General features: G+C 36.3%; 1 protein-coding gene across 3 annotated transcripts in view; it reads right to left on the bottom strand.

Moving 5' to 3' along the window:
- Positions 1-19339, bottom strand: part of LOC104110727 (guanine nucleotide exchange factor SPIKE 1) — a 56687-nt gene extending 37348 nt beyond the window's left edge. Inside the window, exons 1-15 of one of the 3 annotated variants that reach the window (XM_009620264.4) lie at positions 19034-19339; positions 18301-18384; positions 12311-12473; positions 11379-11506; positions 11187-11299; positions 11053-11108; positions 10829-10926; positions 10579-10716; positions 9074-9382; positions 7401-7670; positions 6807-6974; positions 6537-6728; positions 6290-6333; positions 2542-2611; positions 1501-1662 (exon numbers count right to left, since the gene is read on the bottom strand). In XM_009620264.4, the coding sequence (XP_009618559.1) occupies positions 1501-1662; positions 2542-2611; positions 6290-6333; positions 6537-6728; positions 6807-6974; positions 7401-7670; positions 9074-9382; positions 10579-10716; positions 10829-10926; positions 11053-11108; positions 11187-11299; positions 11379-11506; positions 12311-12473; positions 18301-18381 (1992 nt within the window). In that variant the 5' untranslated portion in view covers positions 18382-18384; positions 19034-19339. Of the gene's footprint in view, positions 1-1500; positions 1663-2541; positions 2612-6289; positions 6334-6536; positions 6729-6806; positions 6975-7400; positions 7671-9073; positions 9383-10578; positions 10717-10828; positions 10927-11052; positions 11109-11186; positions 11300-11378; positions 11507-12310; positions 12474-18300; positions 18385-18910 lie in introns of all 3 variants that reach the window. The other 2 variants (XM_009620265.4, XM_018775796.3) reach the window with 2 other exon arrangements.
- Between the last annotated feature and the right edge of the window lie 1486 nt (positions 19340-20825).

Below are 20825 nucleotides of genomic sequence, written 5' to 3'. Positions count from 1 at the left end.
ACCAACCATCAGCAAAACAGAAGGGGCCTAGGCATAGGAAACTCAAAACAGCACAATTCAAGTTTACTTATAAAATGGATATGGAGGTATGGTCTGAAGGGACAAGCTCTATCGAGGAGTGTGATCAGTGAGAAGTATGGGAATGAAATGCAATGGGTTTCAGGAAGGGTAATCACATCATATGGTACAAGTGTATGGAGAACCATCAGAGGTTTAGGGCCTTCTTTCAACGAAATGTCAGCATTGAAGTGGAGAATGGAAGAACAGCATTCTGCAAAGATAACTGATTAGGACAAACCCTTTAGTACCTTTTCCAGACATAGTCAGCAAGATGCAACAATAAATGAAATATGGGGTCAACAGGGTTCGAATCTGAACTTCAGAAGATTGTTATATGATTGGGATATCAAAAGAGTTGCTAATCTTTTAGTGCCCTGGAGCGATTCAAAGGCACTAATGATGATCAAGAGGACAAGCTTGTCTGGCTGAAACACGACGAGCGAGTCTCCATAGTCAAATCCTCATATGATGTTTTGATTCATACTGGCCAACAGGCTAATTTGTGGCCTTGGAAACACATATGGAAAGTCAAAATTCCATACAAGGTGGCTTGTTTTGTTTTGCTGGCAACAAAAGAAGCTTGTCTGAGCCAAGAAAATTTGAAGAGAAGGGGGATTCAGCTTTTGTTCAAGATGTTCTGGTGGGAAGGAGGCAGAAAGCAACAGCCAATTGGTTTTGCATTGTGAAATCACCGATCAATTTTGGCAGAATTTTCTAAACGTGAAAGGCATTAAATGGACAATGCCAACATTGACTAGAGAGCTATTGGCATGCTGGAACAGTTTGCCAGATGTGTCAGACAGAAGAATAGATGGAAAGTAATCCCTGCATGCATATGGTTGAGTATTTGGAAGGAAAGAAGTTAAAATATAGAGGATAGATATAGTTTTAAGCAGAAGATTAAGATGAATTGTTGTTACCTTTTTTTTAAAAAAAAAAGATTTAAGATGAATTGTTTTCTTCTATTTCACTTTTGTTGCAAAGAGAAATTTACGGACGAATCAAAGTCTATTTTAGAGGTTTTAGAATCCTTGTAAGAAGAATTAAGAATATACTGTTTTTGCTTTTTGAATTTAAGATATGGCACACAGCACCTTCTGCTGATGATATTTATAACATTTGTTACCTTTCTCATAAAAAAGAAGATAGGTTCCACACTATCTATTTCAACATTCTCCATTGATTTATAAGTTTCAGTGTTATTTAAAAGGTAAAATGGTGTGTTATAGCATAAACTTAGAAGCCTGGCAGGCTGGCACTAAGCTAGTGCCTGGATAATTGTAAAGTTCGAAACTTCAGTCTTTTTCAGTTAACTTTTCAAACAAATTAACAAAAAAAAGAAGGAAAACAACGTGCAAATATTTGCACAATACCTTAAGAATGGGATAACTACCTCAGGGAAAAACATAGAATGGTCAATGACAGCATTAGTTTAGTTACCTCAAGAAGCTCAGATCCCCAAGGGGGGCTTGTCCGAAGAGTGTGCCTATCATACTCAAGGAAAAAATCCCTAATGCGTTCACTAACTGGGTACAATGATGAACATAGTCGTAAACGAAGCTTGAATATATTCTTGCCATCTTCCAAGTAATCCAGCCTCTCCTGCAAGAAAGAAAACATAAAGAAATTATGATATCATCAAAACAATCATATCTATTACCTGTCAAAAACAAAAACAAACAAAAAATTAACAAAAAAAATAACAAACCAAAAGTGTGAAATCCAATGGGACTTGGACAAATGGCCAATGTAGCATGAAAACTAATCAACGGATGGAAGCTGCCTTAGGACAAAACAATTATCTACGGCTAGCAGCAGAAAAAGAGTAGCAGTTCTGATATCATCTTTGCTGAAAAAAGCAATGATTCAGGATATGGCATTTACTTGAAAAATTATGAAAGAAAACCAAGGAAAAACCCAGGCTAGGTCTCACTCACTGTCACAACGACAGCAGATTATCGAAAGATAAAGGCTTGGAATTGGAAAGAGCTCATTGTCGAAGGTTGTTGAGCTTTGTGATAAGCATTATATTGTTCGATCATTGGATGCTCTACGTAAAGTATCATGTTTTGTAGGGCTCTTTAATTTTTGTATATACCTTAAATGCAGGGCTTTCCTCGGTATACCAGAAAAAACTAATTTTCGTGAAAAAGCTATAAGGAACTGTTTCACGTAAAAGTAACAACTTGGTACATTCAACTAGAGAAGATGTCAATCTTTTTTATTCTTTTTTGGTAGGTAAACAGAAGATGTCAATCTTGAACAGTGAAGAGTTGCCCTAGCCCTTTAATGCAGATACAAACCACCAGCCATGAAGGACAAACGAAATTGAACTCCCAGAAAAAAAATGATATCAAAAGTTGAACAATGAAATATGCTCCCAACTCAAAGATAAACAAATCAGTTCATACGTCAAGCACAACTAAAAAATGAAGGGTAGGGATGGAAGGTTAACAATGGCAAACATGATTTGAAACAAACCTTGGCACTATCTTGAAGATAATGAGGAACTAATTCTTTCATGATTGGCAAGGAAATCTCAGATCTGAACCTGTATTAAACCCCAGCACGTTAAAAATTGCATACTTCTCAAGAGAATATACATTGGCAAGGAAAGATAGAGATTTAATTTCCCTTCCCAAAGCTTTACAAACAACAACAATAAGCAGACCAACTAGTGAAAGTTCTTGGATGAAAGTTCCTCTTCTGAGCAACCACCTCCTTTTTACTTATAGGGCGAAGATGTATGCTAGAAGGAGAAGACTGTAGCATATAAAGTAAAGAATCTTAAGCAAATATCACACTCTACATCAGTCATCCACGTCAATTGGGACCTGAAATGCATTCCAAAAATTTAAATATTCTTTAATCTGTATGAAGCTAAATTTTACGCCTTAAAAAGCACGCCAGTTTCTTTCTCTTTAGGTTGTCTGCATTAAGTGCCAAAGGGTCAATGTATCATACTGTGGCTCTTTTCCTTTTCCTTTTGAAAACCAAACTGTGAAGTAACCCTTAAACTGTTCTTAGCATCCCCGCTTCATGATGAGGTCCAAATTGAAGTCCACATTCGATGCACTACAATGCAATGAAGCAGTACATGATTCACATCTTTCCTTTTAAACATGAAGCATGGACTGACACAAATGATGTTCCACTTCCTCATGCTCTCAGGACTAAGGTTGTCCTTGCTGCCAACAGGACCACAAAAAAGAAAAGGAAAAAAAAAGGTTTCCATGGGTGCTGTTGGAAATAATATTGTTCCGGGGTGGGGAATCTATGTTCTCTCTCTTCATGAAGTATGTGATGGAATGACTTTACAATAAACCACCATTTGTCCTTCCAATTTCCAGGTATCATCATCGCAGCTGGAAATTCTCTTTTTGTGCAGTAGTTGAAGAACACCTTGAAATTCTTTTGATAAGGAAGATTCTGAATTCTTCAGTTTCTCAATCTTATAAATTTCTACTAAATCTAAGTCCTGCTCACTCCCGTTTCATCATCTTTATGACACTTGATATTTGCTGTGAGGAGATGCTAAAAATTGTCGGGGAGTTTCAGAATTGGGCCACATATGATTCTAGAAGTCGATCAGGGCACCATTCCCTGCCTTTAGGTTAATGTTTTTATAAAATTTATCCTATACCTCCCCCTCCATATAGCAAGCTAATTCCCGCAGTCCTCCATGCTCCATCATGCGCTCCATACTAGTCTTGAATACTCTCCTCTGCAATGCCAGCTCCTCAAGAGTCAAGACCAAATATGCATGTCCATTTTCCTGTAGGTCCTTCTTGAATGCCCTTATTAGATTGAGTAAGTCTTTAGGAGAATGACTTCCTTTGGATTGGCCAAAAGCAATAAAAACTGGTTTAGCTTAGCAAAATGAAAGTAGCTTTTAGACACCAAGTCTTTAAAAACACTTTTTAAGTGTTAGCGTTGATTTTACGAAGAAGGCTATGTTGGTATAGAAGTGCCAAAACTGATAATGAGCAAGTTGATGTGGGTTAAAATGACTAAAATGCCTTTAAAATTGTTACTACTAAAAATGAGCAAATTGTTGAAAGATTTTTAATTGATTCAAATATAAATAAATTTATGTCTCAATTCATTTAAGTTCCAAAATTATTAGACCAGCTTATTTTATAAATTATTTATTCAAATAACATATTAATCCCTCATCCCAATTTATGTAGTGGTGTTTTACTGGACACGGGTTTAAGAAAGAAAAACTTTTGAAACTTGTGGTCTAAAATAAGCTATAGACATTTTAGAGGCTATAAATCACCACGTTAACGGTAAAATGGCAAGGTTAATTCAAAATCGTTTCTAAATAAGGAAGTATGGCATTTTTTATGTGACAGACTGAAAAGAAAAGTGTACCGCATAAACTGGAACGGAGAGAGTAATAATTTGACTAACGTATGCAAGCAAAACATCATACACCCTCCATCCATTTTATGTGACAAAGTTTGACTGGGTATGAATTTAAGAAAGAAAAACTTCTAAAACTTGTGGTCTAAAAAAAGTCATAGACATTTGTATTGTTATAAACCATTTTATTAAGGGTAAGATAGGAAGTTTTGTAAGGTTCTCTACTTTTTGGAATACTTCTTGTATACGGGTATTTTTTTTCTATCAAGTAATTAGAATTATATTAAACAAGGGCAAACAAGCCTGTATACAAGAAATATACCAAAAAAGTAGAAAACCTCAGAAAAAGAAATGATTTTCTACAAAAGACACTCAATCTTCTATACATATATAGAAATCTCATGGGTGCTCCAAAAAGTAATAAGCGAGAGGAGGCTATTCCTCAAGTGGACAAAATCCTTCTCTACTCCATCAAAAGCTTTCTCTCTCACCATATCCATATGGTCCGCAGAAGTGCTAGAGAAGCAACATCCCAAGCCTTGCTTCTTTTCTTCTCAGCTAAACATTGCTTCTTTCACCATGCCCGGCATCACCCACTCAACTCCAAACATCTCAGAATTTCCCACCACGGACGAAACGCTATCCGACAAAGAGAAGATTGAAAAGGAAACTATTCGGGTATTTAGTTGCCCATTGTTAATAAAATTTATAAATTGATCAAAACATTATTTCTAAACACATCAACTGATTACTTTGCTTTTAGCAATCTCATCCAAAAATGTAACTACTTATTCGTAAGCACCAACACTTGAAATGTGTATTTCAGCACTTAGTACTTGAAAGCTACTTTCATTTACCTAAATCAAAGGGGCTCTAAAAATGTTAAATGTTTACCAAGTGAGAAATGAGTTGAGATTCTAATGCCCAATAAACCATATCAATTGTAGTCCATCCTATCTGCTTTCACATTACCTCAATTTTACTTAATCTTCCTTTTGCTAAATCCTGCTATAAGAAATTAAAGAAGTGAGGGAATGTATGTCCTCTTATTGCCCGTTAGATTTTGATCATACATAACCGTACAGTTTCCATAATTTGCCAACTATATATCACCCAAAATTGATGAAGAGAAAATGACTTTGCAGCTCTCTCCAACTATAAGTAAACCGATTTCAAATGTTCAGACATTTTCAGGTGAAGCTCATGATATGAATTATCTTCATTCAAAATTTCTAAAGTTCCATTAGCTTTGTCTTCGGTTTATTTCGCACGAGAAGCTTATCTTTACCCAACCCAAAAAAAGCTGCTATTTTCTTACCTTAATGCTCTCAGTTTCTCAATTCTATTTGTAGTTTCTTTGGCAGGCAAAGCTTATCCATCTCCTAATAACACATATTTACATCAATTATGCTTTGAACATTAATTGCCAGTTACAAACACATGTTACCAAGATGGCAAATTCCACACTTTTACGCTGCTCTTTTGCCGGAGTCAGGGCAGAGATTATTACTTCATCATATTACTAGTCGGGGTTTTTACATATGGCTGAAGGTCATGGAAAAGATGGTCAAGCTAATAACAGCTCAACTGAAGTGGATTATTAACTAGTATCCAAAATAAATGCAGACACATACAAAATCCTACAGATTTTTCCTAAACCCTTCACTGGAAAACTATGTCCTTATTGCCATTACAAAAGATTTTCTTCATAGCGACAGCACATTGAGAGCAAAGCTCAAAGAGAATATTGTAAATAAGGTATTAACATGAAGGGGAAAAAAAGATCCAACTAGAAAAACATGGATATTAAAGTTAAAGAGAAATGACAATGACACTTTAGTCAAAGAATAGAAAAACATACTGCGCATGTGTGGACAATGGAAGTGAAGCGTATCCAATTACCACCTGGCATAAGTAAACAAAGAAAAGAGCAACTTATAAGGAGTCTGCCATGAAGCTGTGCACCAATTCTAATAGGTGGACACGCACACACCAACACACGCCTCGTGAGAAGAAGAAGACTAAAACTGTCAGTTTAATTGTCACAAGAACAGGGGATACAAATCAAGATGGTGCGTCCCTCAAAAGCCAATAAACATCAAACTTACCGGCTTTGGGGCTTCAAGTTTTGTTTGAAGATCAACATGATAGAAAGTAAACAAAAGGTGATGCAATGGTGTCCAAATAGCAGGCAAAGAAATTTTGATCTCGTCATGGTAGCTGGCAACCCTTGCCCCAACAGCAACTTGTGTGTGTGACCATTTCTGAAGTGGTACACCTGGTTCCCTTGGATGCATAGCCTAATGATATACAATTAGATAGGTATCCAACCACATGGAATTTACAAGATAAACTGCTCTGAAAACACAAATACATACCTCTAGAGGTGGTTTCCGAATGTCTGTGTCGTCTTTTCTCAGTTCAACACGTATAAACATGTTTCTTTTCCGACTCATACTAACAGTCAAGGGGTAGGCATATAAGCAGTGAAAGAGCTGCAAGAAAGGTTCATTTCTTGTCGTCGTGCGGAAGTCAAAAGCTTCAAACTGTACACTCGAACATAATTATTCTGAATCAGTGAAGGGAAATGAATCAAATCTCATTGAACAAGCAGATAAAGGCAAGAACCACCAAGCAAAGTAAATTATATCGCAGGATTTGTAAAAATCATCTTGCTCAGCAGTTTAGCCCTTGCAATAAACTGAACGTTGTTTTGGGCACATTATTGGAGCAGAAGATTTACTTTAGTACCCAATCTTAGATAATCATAGTATCATCTTCAGATAAAGATGTACCCGGTCATTGGGCAGAAGGTCGAGGCTTCAATATAACAGTTTAGATCATAGAAGCTGAACAGAAAAAACATACGAATCTGAAACAACCTACCACTGGAACATGCCAGTTAAACATTCCATACAATACAAAAGTTGAAAAAAGACAGAGAAAACATTGATTTGAGAGATGATACTTACATCATCAGCAGTATTTTCCACATTTTCGTGAGCAATTGAACCATTCCGAACAAGCTCTTTCATCTCAAAGGATTTAGACTTAGAAAAGGAACCATTAGTAGGGCGTTTCATAGAAGCCGAATCAGTCAAATGGTCTCCATGATCAAGAGAATCATAAGTCAGACTCCCACTCTCCAAAGTATTTTCAACTTCAGCAGAGCTAGCTGGCAGCTTTTCGATTTCCAATTTCAAGACACCTTTTACGGGTTTATGAACCTTTCGCTTTGGATCCTGAAATTTAAGCAAATCAGATATCAATTGACACAAGTGATCCTGAATAGCTACGTTTAAATTAGCTTTTGACTTCAATTGGGTAACAGGAGAACAACCTCATGCTCAGGGATGGGTGTAAAATTAAATTCTTCAAAAAGGCTCAGTGGTGGTGAACTTTAAGTATATTTCCCTCTTTAACAAATTATAGCATTTTATCAATTACAGCCAGACCATGCACAGATAGGGAATAAGCAAAGTTGATAACAACATTTCACACCCCTCTGCAGGGCAGGAAAACGAACTTAGGAGCAATTAGTATTCCCTGCTGTGTAACCCCTGGCGTAGCCTCCCCTAACAGCTTTATCCATCATCAAACTAAGTGCTTTCGTGGCAAGTATGAACAACACAGGGAGAAGGATGTGCCTTAACTTCAGCCTCTTGACCTTATCCAAAATACATTTCAGAATTCCTTTCAAAACATCCTTTTTTCTTCGACAAAGAAGTATTTTCCTAATGACAGAATAATCCACATTGGCGGAAATGCTTACACAACATGACTTTTCAAAAGAAGGAATTACACATCTACATAAGTAGGAATCAAATATGTCCCAATTCATGAGGCAATACGGGCAAGTACGAAACAGAGGAGAAAATAGAAAGGTATTTAGATTGAGCAAACTTATTAGCACAAATATTGAAACTCTACCAACTGAAACAAGATAATTATTGCACTGTTCATGCACAAATAGTTTTTGGTTAGTAGTATTCATGCAAATGCGCCGAAAGACTGAATTCATCAATTACAAATTTTCAACACACAAGGACATTAGTGAGAACAAGATTTATGTCACTGGGCAATGCCCAGGACAACTGCAGATATGCTAGCATGTTGGAACGATCCAGCCAATTTACCGAGGAACAAGACTTGGGGGAACACGATCCCTGCATTCATTTGGTGGATAATTTGGAACGAGAGGAACTTAAGATGCTTTGAAGGGATAGTCAACTCTGAACAGAATATCATTATGAATTGTATATTTTTGTTTCATTTTTGGTGCAAAGAAGCACTAGTAGAAGATGTAGATTCAGTGGTTGACATCTTGGGGCCTTTGTAACTAGCACAGGACTAAGTTTTTGTTCTTTTTTGGGGTCCTGTAACTCGGGTTCCTCTTAGCACAGTCTTTGTGCTAAGGACTGCTTTCATTGTTAATAATATACAAGTTATCTTGTTCCCAAAAAAACAAGATTTATGTCACTACATCATGTAATTAAAAGGAGAAGGATCAACATACTGTACATACTAAAGAAGACTAAATTAATGGTAAAATTGAAGTCAGATAGAATCAGAAACCACTATTTTATTCTTTGAGCAAATAAGTGAATAGGAATCAAAAAGATAACAAATGAAGAATGAAATTAACCTGGAGTGATTCCTCGGTGTATCCTTCTTTGACTTTATTTAAGTTTGACACTTCAACCACAATAGAGTTCCCATTTGAATAACCAAGCTTTCCATCAGCTGTAATTTTTGAAACTGGGTCAGTGATACCCTCTTGAGAACTTGAAGCTGAAACGCTTGGAGCAAGAGGACTGCTGGGAGAAGCAGAGCCAGCAACAGAAGTAATGTTACTGTCAAAGAGTGGAATGATGGCCCAGGCAAAGGACTCCTTATAAGGCATGATCCGCGACCACACTTGTAGCTTCTGTTTCTCTCTCTCTGTCAGATGAACCTATTTAAAGGTAGAAATATTCAATGAAAAGAGAAAATATCCATCTTATTACATGCAAGATGAGTGCATATAGGCGAAATGTATGAACTCACAAACAAGCTGGAGGACATTAGTGTATGCAAAACAACATTTGCAACAAGACAGTAAAGATACGCTCTTCGGGGTGCAGAAGAAACTAGCATAGGTAAACCTCAGGAAAAGCATATCTTAAGCTGTACTTGGTAAAAAAGCTGGCAAAGTAACAAATTTACCAATCACCATAAAACAAATGCAAGAAAGTAGGTAAAGATTTACTTCTCGCAGAAGATAAAAGGGATGCCAGCAATTCCTCTCCTAGGAGACACTACAGACAGACTAGAAGTGCTATTAATGTTGCTAGACTGACAATTCAACATTTTTAAAGTGAAAACCCACATGCGGCTTATAGGGTAGTTATAAAACGGATAACATCAAACTTGAGGCACATTCTGTAATTAAACTAAAAACAGAAAGGATAAATCAAATTTGAGGGACATTCTGTAACTAAACTAATTTAATTCTGCACAATGCCAGCCTGAGATGAACTTAAATGGAGAATCATGGACAGTGAGGATTCATATAGCCGACCCAACTTGTTGCAAACTAAGGCAGAGTTGTTGTCTGTAACTAAACTAAAAACAGAAGAAAGCCCTTCTGTTTGGTACCACGAAGATGGAAAAGGTGTAAATAGAGATGATAAGCAAACCTGTTAATTGCAAAGAGATCTCTTAAAAGATAACCTATACTAATTTAAAAAACCAGTTTAATTTCTTGACTCTTGTCAAACTCACCTAAAACTTCTGTTTTAGAAGATTTTGGCATAAAAGTTATCTAGTTGGCTGCAGTTAGTTCATATCTAATACCATATACCTTAAGTCTAGTACAGTTATTCTCTTTCAGATTGTAAGGGAAAAAAAGAAGACCAAAATGGCAGGACGTAGACAGAAGATCTTCACTTTTTCAGGCTAATATAGGATTCCCCCAAACTCTAACTCCTAAATGTTCATCAACCATGTATGAAAAGCTAAATAAGTGTAACCGCAAAAAAGATAAAGATAAATTCTTAAGATCGTCAAAGTAAAGCTTTCGTGTCTGTGTCCCCAGATCATTTAAACCGAATAATGTATTGAAATGAAGCAATCCTTAGCTTAGGTGTTGCAAGAAGAGCTCAAGCTTACTGGTTCCTTTCGTGAATAAACAGAAGGAGACACTCCACCTTCTTCAGTTGCAGGCTTTTCTAGTTGGATTAGCAGACAAATAGATGCTGATGGAGCATCAAGATGAAAAATACAACGCCGTTCACAGGAACTGCTTGCCTGGGGATGGCATCACAATAAGCAGATATTACAACACGCTAGCATCAAAAGAAACTAATGGAACGAAAAAATGAAAACCAAGAAAAAGAAAAGCAAAACAGAAGCAGCTTACTTCTTGCATTTCAGTAGGCAATATATGGAAAATAAAATCCTCTGAAAGTTTTTCTCTTCGCTCCCTATTATATAAACAAATTGTGCCATAAAACGGCTCTACAAAAAAAAATCTGAAACTCAGATACGGAGTGCTGGCATCTCAAAGGCTCAAATGAATAGAGAAATCTTAAGCAGAAACATCGTTTTAATAATCAAGACCAGTATTCAACAATATAAGCTCACCAACAAGTTCAGCTTGAAATGACAATGATAGGACTTTCACGGCAATCTTCAGACCACTATAACCACAGCCATAAAATTGATAAGAAAGATTTCAGGGAGCGGGAGGACCAAACGAATGTTAAATGAATTAAAACCTCGTATACTGGGACATATGAGCTTCTGGAATCCTTTGCCCAAATATTAGTGACCTTTCATTTTCCCAGTCAAAAACTGGTTCATAAGTCGGTAGGGGGGATTCACCAAAATGCTGCAAATTAATGATTTGAGTCACTTTTAAAGGAAAGGCTATCTTTATAAAGGCCTGCATTTGTGTAACAGGAAACAACCTTAGAGACTTTGGCATTTGAGAGGTCAGAGAAATTAGCTTCAGAGAGTTGTGTCCCAGAAGTGCTGGGGATTTCATCATCAATTGAATCCTCAATCTTAGGTCGCCTAGCATTTGCAAGATGCATCTCTGAAGACAATTCACCATATAAACATTAGTAAAAAGAAAGGTGATAAAATTGCAGAAAGCACACTGTTGGGCTGTAACTACATTTTCAGATGTTTTACTTTCAGCTAATCAGAAGGATGTAAATAGCTCAAAGCACAACCCAACAGTAAGTATAATCTCTAGTAGATCCTACCATGCCGAATTTAAGAAGAGGCATGACAACAATTCTCTTAGTAAAAGCAAAAATGTGAGAAAGGAACTTTAAAGACCAAACCCATGGGAAAGCTGTTTACTAGACCAGTTGTATGAGAAACAATTCTCATAAGTTTGCAAGGTGGGAAAGAATCAAAATACTTTTTAGGTGTTTACTTATATTCTGGATAGGACAACAGAAAGGGAGTATTCTTTTTAAGATAAGATGACACAAAAGGACTAGTGGACAATTTTACACCATTTGCACCACTAAGATGTTTATTTTGGAAGAGATGAACTAAGAGCTTTGGAATGCATGGAATCACAAGATCCTTTAGGAATGATGAATGAGGAGCATGAAGAAGTCCTGCTTGAAAAAACAGTTGATAGATGCACATGAAATGTGACATGACTTCTCTGTTCAAGTCAGCACCCCTTCACCAGATGGTTGAACAAATCTACTTGTGAATACACACAGATAGATGCACATGAAATGTGACATGACTTCTCTGTTCAAGTCAGCACCCCTTCACCAGATGACAAATCTACTTGTGAATATACACAGATATATCAGAATGTGAATGCCCTTAATCTTGACATACTCAGAAAAGAGCTATCCCAGTAGTAACTTACCTGTTTCAATATCAGTATCAGGACCCTCATATATCTGATTCTGAAATGAAGCTGGGCTGACGCTTTCATAGTGACCATACTTGTTCTCATCTTTTACCCAGTCGGTTCTGTAGCATTGCACAAGTTCGTTTAAATGTGGCCACTGCTCCAAATTTTCATCAAGCTGCAATGAAAAAAGAAAGAATAATGACAGCATGATAATAAGCCATGAATTTATCAAGTAGTGATTTTAAAAAATTTAAAAAAAGGTGATTAAGAATGAATTGATTTATTGTATAGATTTTTTAATTAATGGTCAATATAATATAAATTATCATAGTGGATACAGACATTATCGACCTCCACACTCCATACACGAATTACACAACCCAGCTATAAATAAGAGAGAATAATTGATCAAGTTAGTAGCTGCAGATTGTAAATTCTGTACAGGGTTTATGAAGGATGGCTTTCAAGCTGCTTAAATATGTGCTACCCAAGTTAAACAGAGAATCTGGCGAATACAATGAAGGTAACTTTTTGTCTTTGGGAGATTGAAAGGGGAAATCCGGCTATAAGATGTATAAAAAAAAGTTTCATACAAAACATACTTTCAACTAAGACACACAAAACATCTGTTAGAGATCATCCAATAAAATGTACTAAAAACTTGGCCCCTTTCTAATTGGACCATACACCCATGAAGTCCCCAAAAAAGTATCTCTATCCCCGTAAACATCGTAGTTCGGAGTGCAATGTACAATGAGGATTTCACACCTCTTGTTTGCTGACAATACTTCAGTTTTCTATGACACTAACATTAATAAACTGCATTACTTGACATAGGTTCTTATATGGCTCCAGGAAGTGCCATGATCAACCACAAGAAGTGTCAGATCATTCCAATGAATGAAGTGAACAATTGAGAATTTAGCTGGTGCTCATTAGCAGGGTTGGAGCTCGCCCTATCTCGGTTTATCATTTGGCGCTTCCAATAAGGATCAAACGGTATGAGTCCGTGCAAAAAATTGGAGTCAAGTTTTGGAAGAAAGGAAACCACTTTGTAAAGAGGAAAATGAGTTATTTAAAATTAAAGTTCTTGCATCTCTGCAACTAGCTTTGTTTTTTGCTGGTTGAAAGAGCTGAGAAGAGGGTAGCAGGATGACATAAGAGGTACCTAGCAAAAGAGGGTAAAGTAAAATTAAGAATACATCGTCCGACATTCTCACGTACTTCAGTCATTGCTTCACGCATTTGTCAATATCACCACCAAAAGTTTTTTCTTTTTTTTTTTTGAGAAGGTAATGTATCCCGTATATTCATAAAATCATCAGCACGTATGCGGGAAACCATAATATGAGTGTTACATCAAAACTCAAAAGAAACAAAAATACAATCCATGTTCTTCTTACAAGGAGCTTAAAACAACTAGAATTGAAACAAGATCATCTATGTATTCTGATTTACACCAAGAACAAAAAGCAGAATACACTTTATCTTAATTTTCTGGAGAGGGTTGCTTATATCTTCAAAACATTTCGAGTTCCTTTCCTTCTAAACTGTCCACCAAATAGTTGTTGGGAGAATTTTCCATCTGTCTTTATCTGTGGTAAAGCTTGCCCCTGTATTCCAGTTTAGTAAGAGTTCAAAGGTTCTCCCGGCATTATCCATCTAGTATCTCTGAGGTTGATAAACAAATCCCATAGCTGGTTGGTCACTTCACAATATAGAAACAAATGGTTAATGGTCTCAGCATCATGTCCACACACATAACACCTAGATACAATTGGTATACCCCTCTATCTTAGGTTCTCCTGAGTAAGGCCGGCTTCCTTAACCACCAACCAAGAAAAACATGCCACTTTATAAGGCACCTTTACTTTCCATATGTGGTTCCGAGGCCATAAACTGAGTTGAGAGCCCACCTAGTTCAAATCTTTATATGCTTAGTTGACTGAGTAAATTCCACTACATCAAGAGGCATTTCTTATGCTTTCTTAGATTCCTAACTTCCAATCCTCTTTTTTGTTTGTTGATAGTCAGGGTCTTCCATTTAACTAAATGGATCCTTATTTTTTTTCTTTGTTTCCATGACACAGGAAGTTTCTTCTCAAAGCTTTTAGCCTCTTTTCTACACTTGCTGATAAGGGAAATAAAGACATCATATAGGTAGAAAGAACATCCAGGTAAATTGAAAGGCTATAAAGGAATTCTCCATGGGATTAAACAAATTGGACTAGGGAGTTCCAGTTAGTCAGGTGGGAGCACGTTACATCTCCAAAGGATTGTGGGGTCTTGTGGTGAAAGAACTCTGATTTTCAACAAGGCCCAATTAGGAAATGGTTATGGAGATTCAAGATCGAGAAGCACGCTTTATGAAGGAAGGTGCCTTTGAAAAAGTATGGAGTTATGGAAGGGGTAGGATGAGTAAATATAGCACGCTTCCATTTAGGTGCAGGCATCTGAGGAATATCATAAAAGGATGATAAGGCTTCAATGGCAACATGTTATAAAATGTCATTGCACATATCGCATTGTTCTCCTCTCTTCACTTAGTTGCACTAAACTCAAGTGTACTCTAGTTCCTACTTACCCACCAATCTCATCATCACTTGGGTCATGCATAGGTTTTTATTTTTCCAACAAGGAAGATTTTGGATTAGAATGTTCTTGTCACCATTCGAGTAAACAAATGCTAACATTGTTGGGCATTCTAAAACTTCTTTTTTTATAAGATACAAATTTTATTAAGGGTAAGGAGACAACTCATGTATACATGTGGTATACCAAAAAGTTAAGAATCTTCAAAAATATGGGATTCTCTATGAAAGACGCCTAATCTTGTATACAAATTGGAACTCCATGGTTGCACTCCAAAAAAGTGGAATAAGAGGCCACTAGCCAACATTACAAAATCTTCATCAATCTTTCAAAAGCTCTCTTATTTCACTTCCAAACTATCCACATTAGTGCTATTAAAGCAACATCCTCCATTCTTCTTTTTCATCTTATAAAGGCCCAGCTGAATAGTATCTCATTCAACGTCGCTGGAATCACTAATATAGTTTGAACCATCTCAAATTTTCCAACCATAAGCGAGTAACTGCCTAACAACATATGAAAAGTTGATCCACGTTGCTAGTCTTACACATGAGGTACCCACTAATATATGTTATTATCCTCTTAAGTTTTCAGCTTTCAAGATCATTCCTCTCTCTACTAGCCAAGTGAAAAAGAAACCTTTCAATATGTAATTTTGTTCGTCCACCTTGCTTGTTTGACCCTTTATTTTCAATAGTGAACCCCTACGAAACTACACCTTGCTAAAAAATACTTCGAGTTGTAATCATACACTTCTATCCCCTTTCACAACCATTCTACGAGATGCAAATGCTTTGTTACTTTCCTTCTCTCGAAATATCCAACACGAAAATCTTATGTTTAAATTTGAGTCCTAGCCAATATTTCACCTATATATTCAACGTTTGTATATTAGCTTTCACTAGTACTCAACCTCCCTCAAACATGTAGACGTTGAATAAGCCACACCACCATTGATCCCAAAATATGATGCTATTCCATTCCCTACCCTATAAGTAACTAAGTTGTTGGAATTGTCCCAACCCTTCATGATATTCCTCCAAAATGTTGCATCCATAAGTTCATTTAAGATCTGCATCCCCCTTCCACAACTTCATCTTTTTCTGCTATTACCTCCTTTCATATCGGAGCCTTGGCGTAACTAGTAAAGTTGTTGTCGTGTGACTAGGTCACAGGTTCGAGCCGTGGAAACAACCTCTTGCAGAAACGCAGGGTAAGACTGTGTACAATAGACCCTTGTAGTTCGGCCCTTCCACGGACCCCCGCGCATACCGGGAGCTTAGTGCACCGGGCTGCCCTTTTTACCTCCCTTCATAATGCCTATTCCTCAATCTCGAATCTCCATAGTCACTTCCCAAGTAGTACCTTGTTGAAAACTCTTAAGGTCCCTCGCCCTAAGCCCAGGGAGGTGACAACCTCCTCATTAGCCAGGCGAAACTTTTGTGCTCCGTTTGCTGAGTCCAACAAGATTCCTTTGGAGTCTTTCCAATTTCTCTATCACATTACTCGGAGCCGGGAAGAGAGACATATAATATATGTGTAAGCTAGATAGTCTGCTACTAATTAGTATTTTCTTCCCTTTTCTTATGAATACCTCTTCTCAACTCTTACAACAACAGGGTTCCACCCAACTTGGTCCTTGTTCAAAACACCCCAGGGCAGTCACAAGTAGATGGTACAGAAATCTCCAAACCTATAATTAAGCACTTGTACTAGATGATTCACCAACCCTAGAATGATCTTGCGCTTTTTGAGGTTGATCTTAATCCTAACACCACTTGGAATCACATAAGAATCTGTCTCAATGATGCATTTTAATAATGCCAATGGGGAGATATTTGATTAGAGAATACAAGTGCGTCCTGCGAAACAATAACTGTGACTAACACGTGTTTGCTCTGCAATTGAGGCTTTGAAGCAACAAGTCTCAAGAATCTCTTGCAACGGCTCCATCTATCATCTTACTCAACGTTTTTACCACTAAGATAAATAGCATAGAAGATAACGGGTCCCCTAGTTTCAACTTCTTATGGATGCTCAAGTAACCACATGCAACTCCTATTCACCAGGTTGTTGAGATGGAAAACATGATCCAACTTCTCCAAATCTCTATCATATAAAACTCCACAAACTCTCAATTCCCATAGTCATAAGTCTTCTCAAGATTCAACTTATTTTTTGACAAAAATAATATATTGATCGTCATCTTACAAGGAAACACTGCAAAAGACTACTTAACTTACGCTTTCTATGATCACTAGTCAAATTGAGAGGCAAAGAAACTTTCTGAACCCATGTCTTGTGGGAAGATTTGACCACTAGGTGGGTCCTGCCGAAAAGTGACTATCGTGGTGAAGGTCTCAAAACTAGGAACCTATTTCTACCCTTTTTTCAATTTCCAATTAGAATTGAGGTTAAACGAGTCCTAAAAACAAGGATAATGCTTTTTATGCTAGATAGCAGTCTTCCCCATCGGGACCCACTAGATTTAGAAAGATTATTCCTCTCCTCATTCATTTGTAGTGCATGGCTCTACTCTAGCAAGTAGGCAATCTATGTAGTGGCTTCTCGATTTGGATTTCAGCAAAAATGAACACAAATTGTAAAGTTGGTTGTAGAGGAAAAAGGGAAGGTATCAGAATACTCTCATGTTGAAGATTATACCGATTAGAGCAAAAATGATTGCTTTAACATGTGTAACAGTGTTAGAAAGAAAATGTAATGCGCGGCAAAATTGGTAGGCGCAAAAGTTTTGAATATCAAATGATACCAATTGGGCAAAAAATAAGCGGGCCTAGTGTAAAAGAGACACAAGTAATGAACAGAAAGCCAAATACCCAAACCAGAGACTACCACAGTTGACCAAAGTACCCTCCCATAATTGTTAAACTTTCTGGACAGAATAGGAAATAAGTTGGGCTAGAAGGCCCAAGTGAGGCAATTTGGTCTGCAAGGGTGGTGAGTGGTGACAATACAAAGAGCAAAAAAACTCTAAATCAATGCACACATCGTGCAGGAGGAAATAGGCCAAGCTTTATAGGGGCTGCAGTAGATGACAATTACATGGTGAATCTAGTCTGAAAGCAACATAGGGACTCAGAAGATAAATACATGAAAAATTCGGTTAGGCGAGTGGTGGTCTTCTTAGCATCTTTATGGACCAAACAGTATGGGTTTGTTAGTAAGTTGCCTATAACTGCTTTGCAGCACAAACTGAAGCGCTGTCGACTTTGTTCTTAACAATATTAAGCTTAAATTTCTCATCTTTGTAATCCTTTATTAACAATTCAAAAAGAACTAGAATTAAAAGAAAGATAACAGCATGAGACTAATAAAGAATCATTTCCTCCCACTCTCAATCAGTTTCTGTTAAGGATTAGTAAGTCCAAATACTTGAATACCAAACTCACCAGGGGATCTAAATTCACAGAACCAGCAAAGGAGTGGCGTGGTATTCTCCGAAACCGATATCCACTAGATGAAGTTTCCATAACCTGCAAAAAGTAAAAGCATAATGGCAAATATTAAACAGAGTAATTTAGTCTAGGTCTTGGTATTTTTTTTTAATAAATAAACTAATCTTGCATTCTATACGATATACAGTAATTCCATATCAAATACTTGCTATAAAAATAAACAATTTAAATACAAACAGAACAAAAGAAAGCTCATTCAGTCCGTGTACTTTACGCTATCAGGTTACTTATAAGGTAATTACAGGTAAACTTCTCGATAAGCATTAATTGATAATCCGATAAATATGGTAATTAGCCTGCTATCAAAGGTCAGAATTCACTATAATGTCAAAAATCTTTACACTGTCCGTTTATGTAACTTCAAACCTAACTTCAACACTTAAGAATGACAACAGCCTTAAAAAATCCATTGTCTTCCCTTTTTGAGAGAAATATTACAGTAATTAACAATGCAGATCAGTTTGGGCACAATGCAATATTTACAAATCGGAACTGTAACTATATTTATGCATCGGAAAAGGGGAGAAAAAGGACAAAATCTCACTTGCATTTGCATTGTACCTTTAACAATCACTCGGCGAGGGGATTAGGGTTTTCTTGTCGAGTGAGTGACAGAAAGTAGCAAATTTAGAGAAAGAAAGAGAGAGAGAAAGATGTAAAAACTTACAGATCGATTTCGCCGGAGCCGGAGAAGCCCGATGTGAGAGGAACAAGCTGCTCGCAGTAGAGAAAAAGGGCGAGCTTTCGGACTGACTTGTGTTTAGTCAAAATATAGTCAAATTAAAACAGACATTGGTCTAAATCATCTATTCCCTTCCCGAAATCCTCAGTTTTTCCGAGGGCACGGGGACTCTCTTTTTTTCATATACTTGTGCTATTATCTAATCTTTTTCTTCTTCTTTTTTCTTTTTTCTTTTTTCTTTCTTCTTTCTTTCCCTTTCTTTTTTTTTTTCTTTTTTTTTTTGAGGGGGAGGCAAATAGAAACGTTATTTGAAAGTTGAGTACAACATTACTAATAACTATAGTCCGTAAGCATTAATCGGGAGGAAATTGATAGGTGACTAAGAGCATGTTTGGATAGGCTTAAAAGCTGGTCTAAAAGCTGGTCTAACTAGCTTTTAAGTATTTTTTTTAACTTGTGGAAGTGTTTGGCAACCAAAAAATGAGCTTAAAAAAAGTTAAAATCTGTTTTAAAAAAGCCAAAACTAATAAGTTGAAAAACCCATTTTTTTCTAAATTGGCTTAAAATCCATATTGCTTTGACCAAAGATATTACATTCTTATCCCTTGTAATTTTTCTTAATTCCGAAATTACCCCTAAGTAAAAACCCTACAACATACTATATTTTTTTTCTCCATTCTCCAATATTTGTCAATTTCTCGAAGTTCTTAACGTGAAGCAAACAATAGTTTTTTAAATAATGTTTGATACATTCCAATATTTTGTAAATATTGTTCTTTAGATTTCTTTTTTTGGTTCCATAACATTTAATATTTTGGTCGTTGAATCCTTCCTTTTTTTTTAATTGGTGTAACTATATTCTAAAATCAAATCATTCAATGAATTTACGTGTTACCCCTGAATTTGAAGCTATGAACGAAAAATATAATATTATAGTCATCATCTTCTTTATAATGTTAACAATTTTAAGGATATTTCAGTCATTTTAACAAGAAAAAGTGCTTACCAGCACTTGTTTACCAAACACTTCATCAGCTTGTTTTAAGTTTCAGTACTTTTATCCAAACACGTAACTGCTTATTTATAAAACAAGTTCCCTCACTTATAAAGTGTTTTTAAACACTTAAATTAAAAGCTACTTTTTTTAAATCAATCCAAACGGACCCTAAGTTTTCTTGATGATAATTTTGAAACTTTTTGCAAAATAAAATTAAGTAGGAGAAAAGATATAAGGGGATTTTTTTTTTTATATTGATTCAACAATTAAGATATTTTTATATACATTAACCAAAAAAAAAAAAAATGTCAAATTTGACTATTATGTTGATTACATTAACCATGACTAAGGACATACATTATTGTAATCACATTTATTACAAACAAGTAATACAAAGACAAATATCCTATTAGACTTCGTCATATTGAGTTTCATTTGGAAAGTAGTGATAACTTTTAAAATAAAGTTGAAATGGATCGGTGAACTCAAAATATGACATCGATCGTTTGTACGTAGAATTTGAATCATAATAACTTGCATTTATTGTGAGTCTTTGATAAATTTGAGGCGGAATAGTGAGGTTGCTCAACCCAAGTGGATGATGGAAATTTCTTGATTGTTGTTTTCTATTGTAGAATTAGATGAAAATTTGTTACAAAGATTGAAACTTTGTGAGATGGGGTTGAAGATATTGAAGATGTACTTAGTTTATTGAAGTGACTCAAGAATATTATACGGATTTTTCCCTACTTTAGGTACGTTAAGGCTATCCCTCATTTC

This window comes from Nicotiana tomentosiformis, chromosome 12, assembly GCF_000390325.3.
Source record: "Nicotiana tomentosiformis chromosome 12, ASM39032v3, whole genome shotgun sequence".
Lineage (NCBI taxonomy): Eukaryota > Viridiplantae > Streptophyta > Magnoliopsida > Solanales > Solanaceae > Nicotiana > Nicotiana tomentosiformis.
The sequence above is the reverse complement of the archived record's forward strand: the minus strand, read 5'-3'. Positions and strand labels throughout refer to the sequence as shown.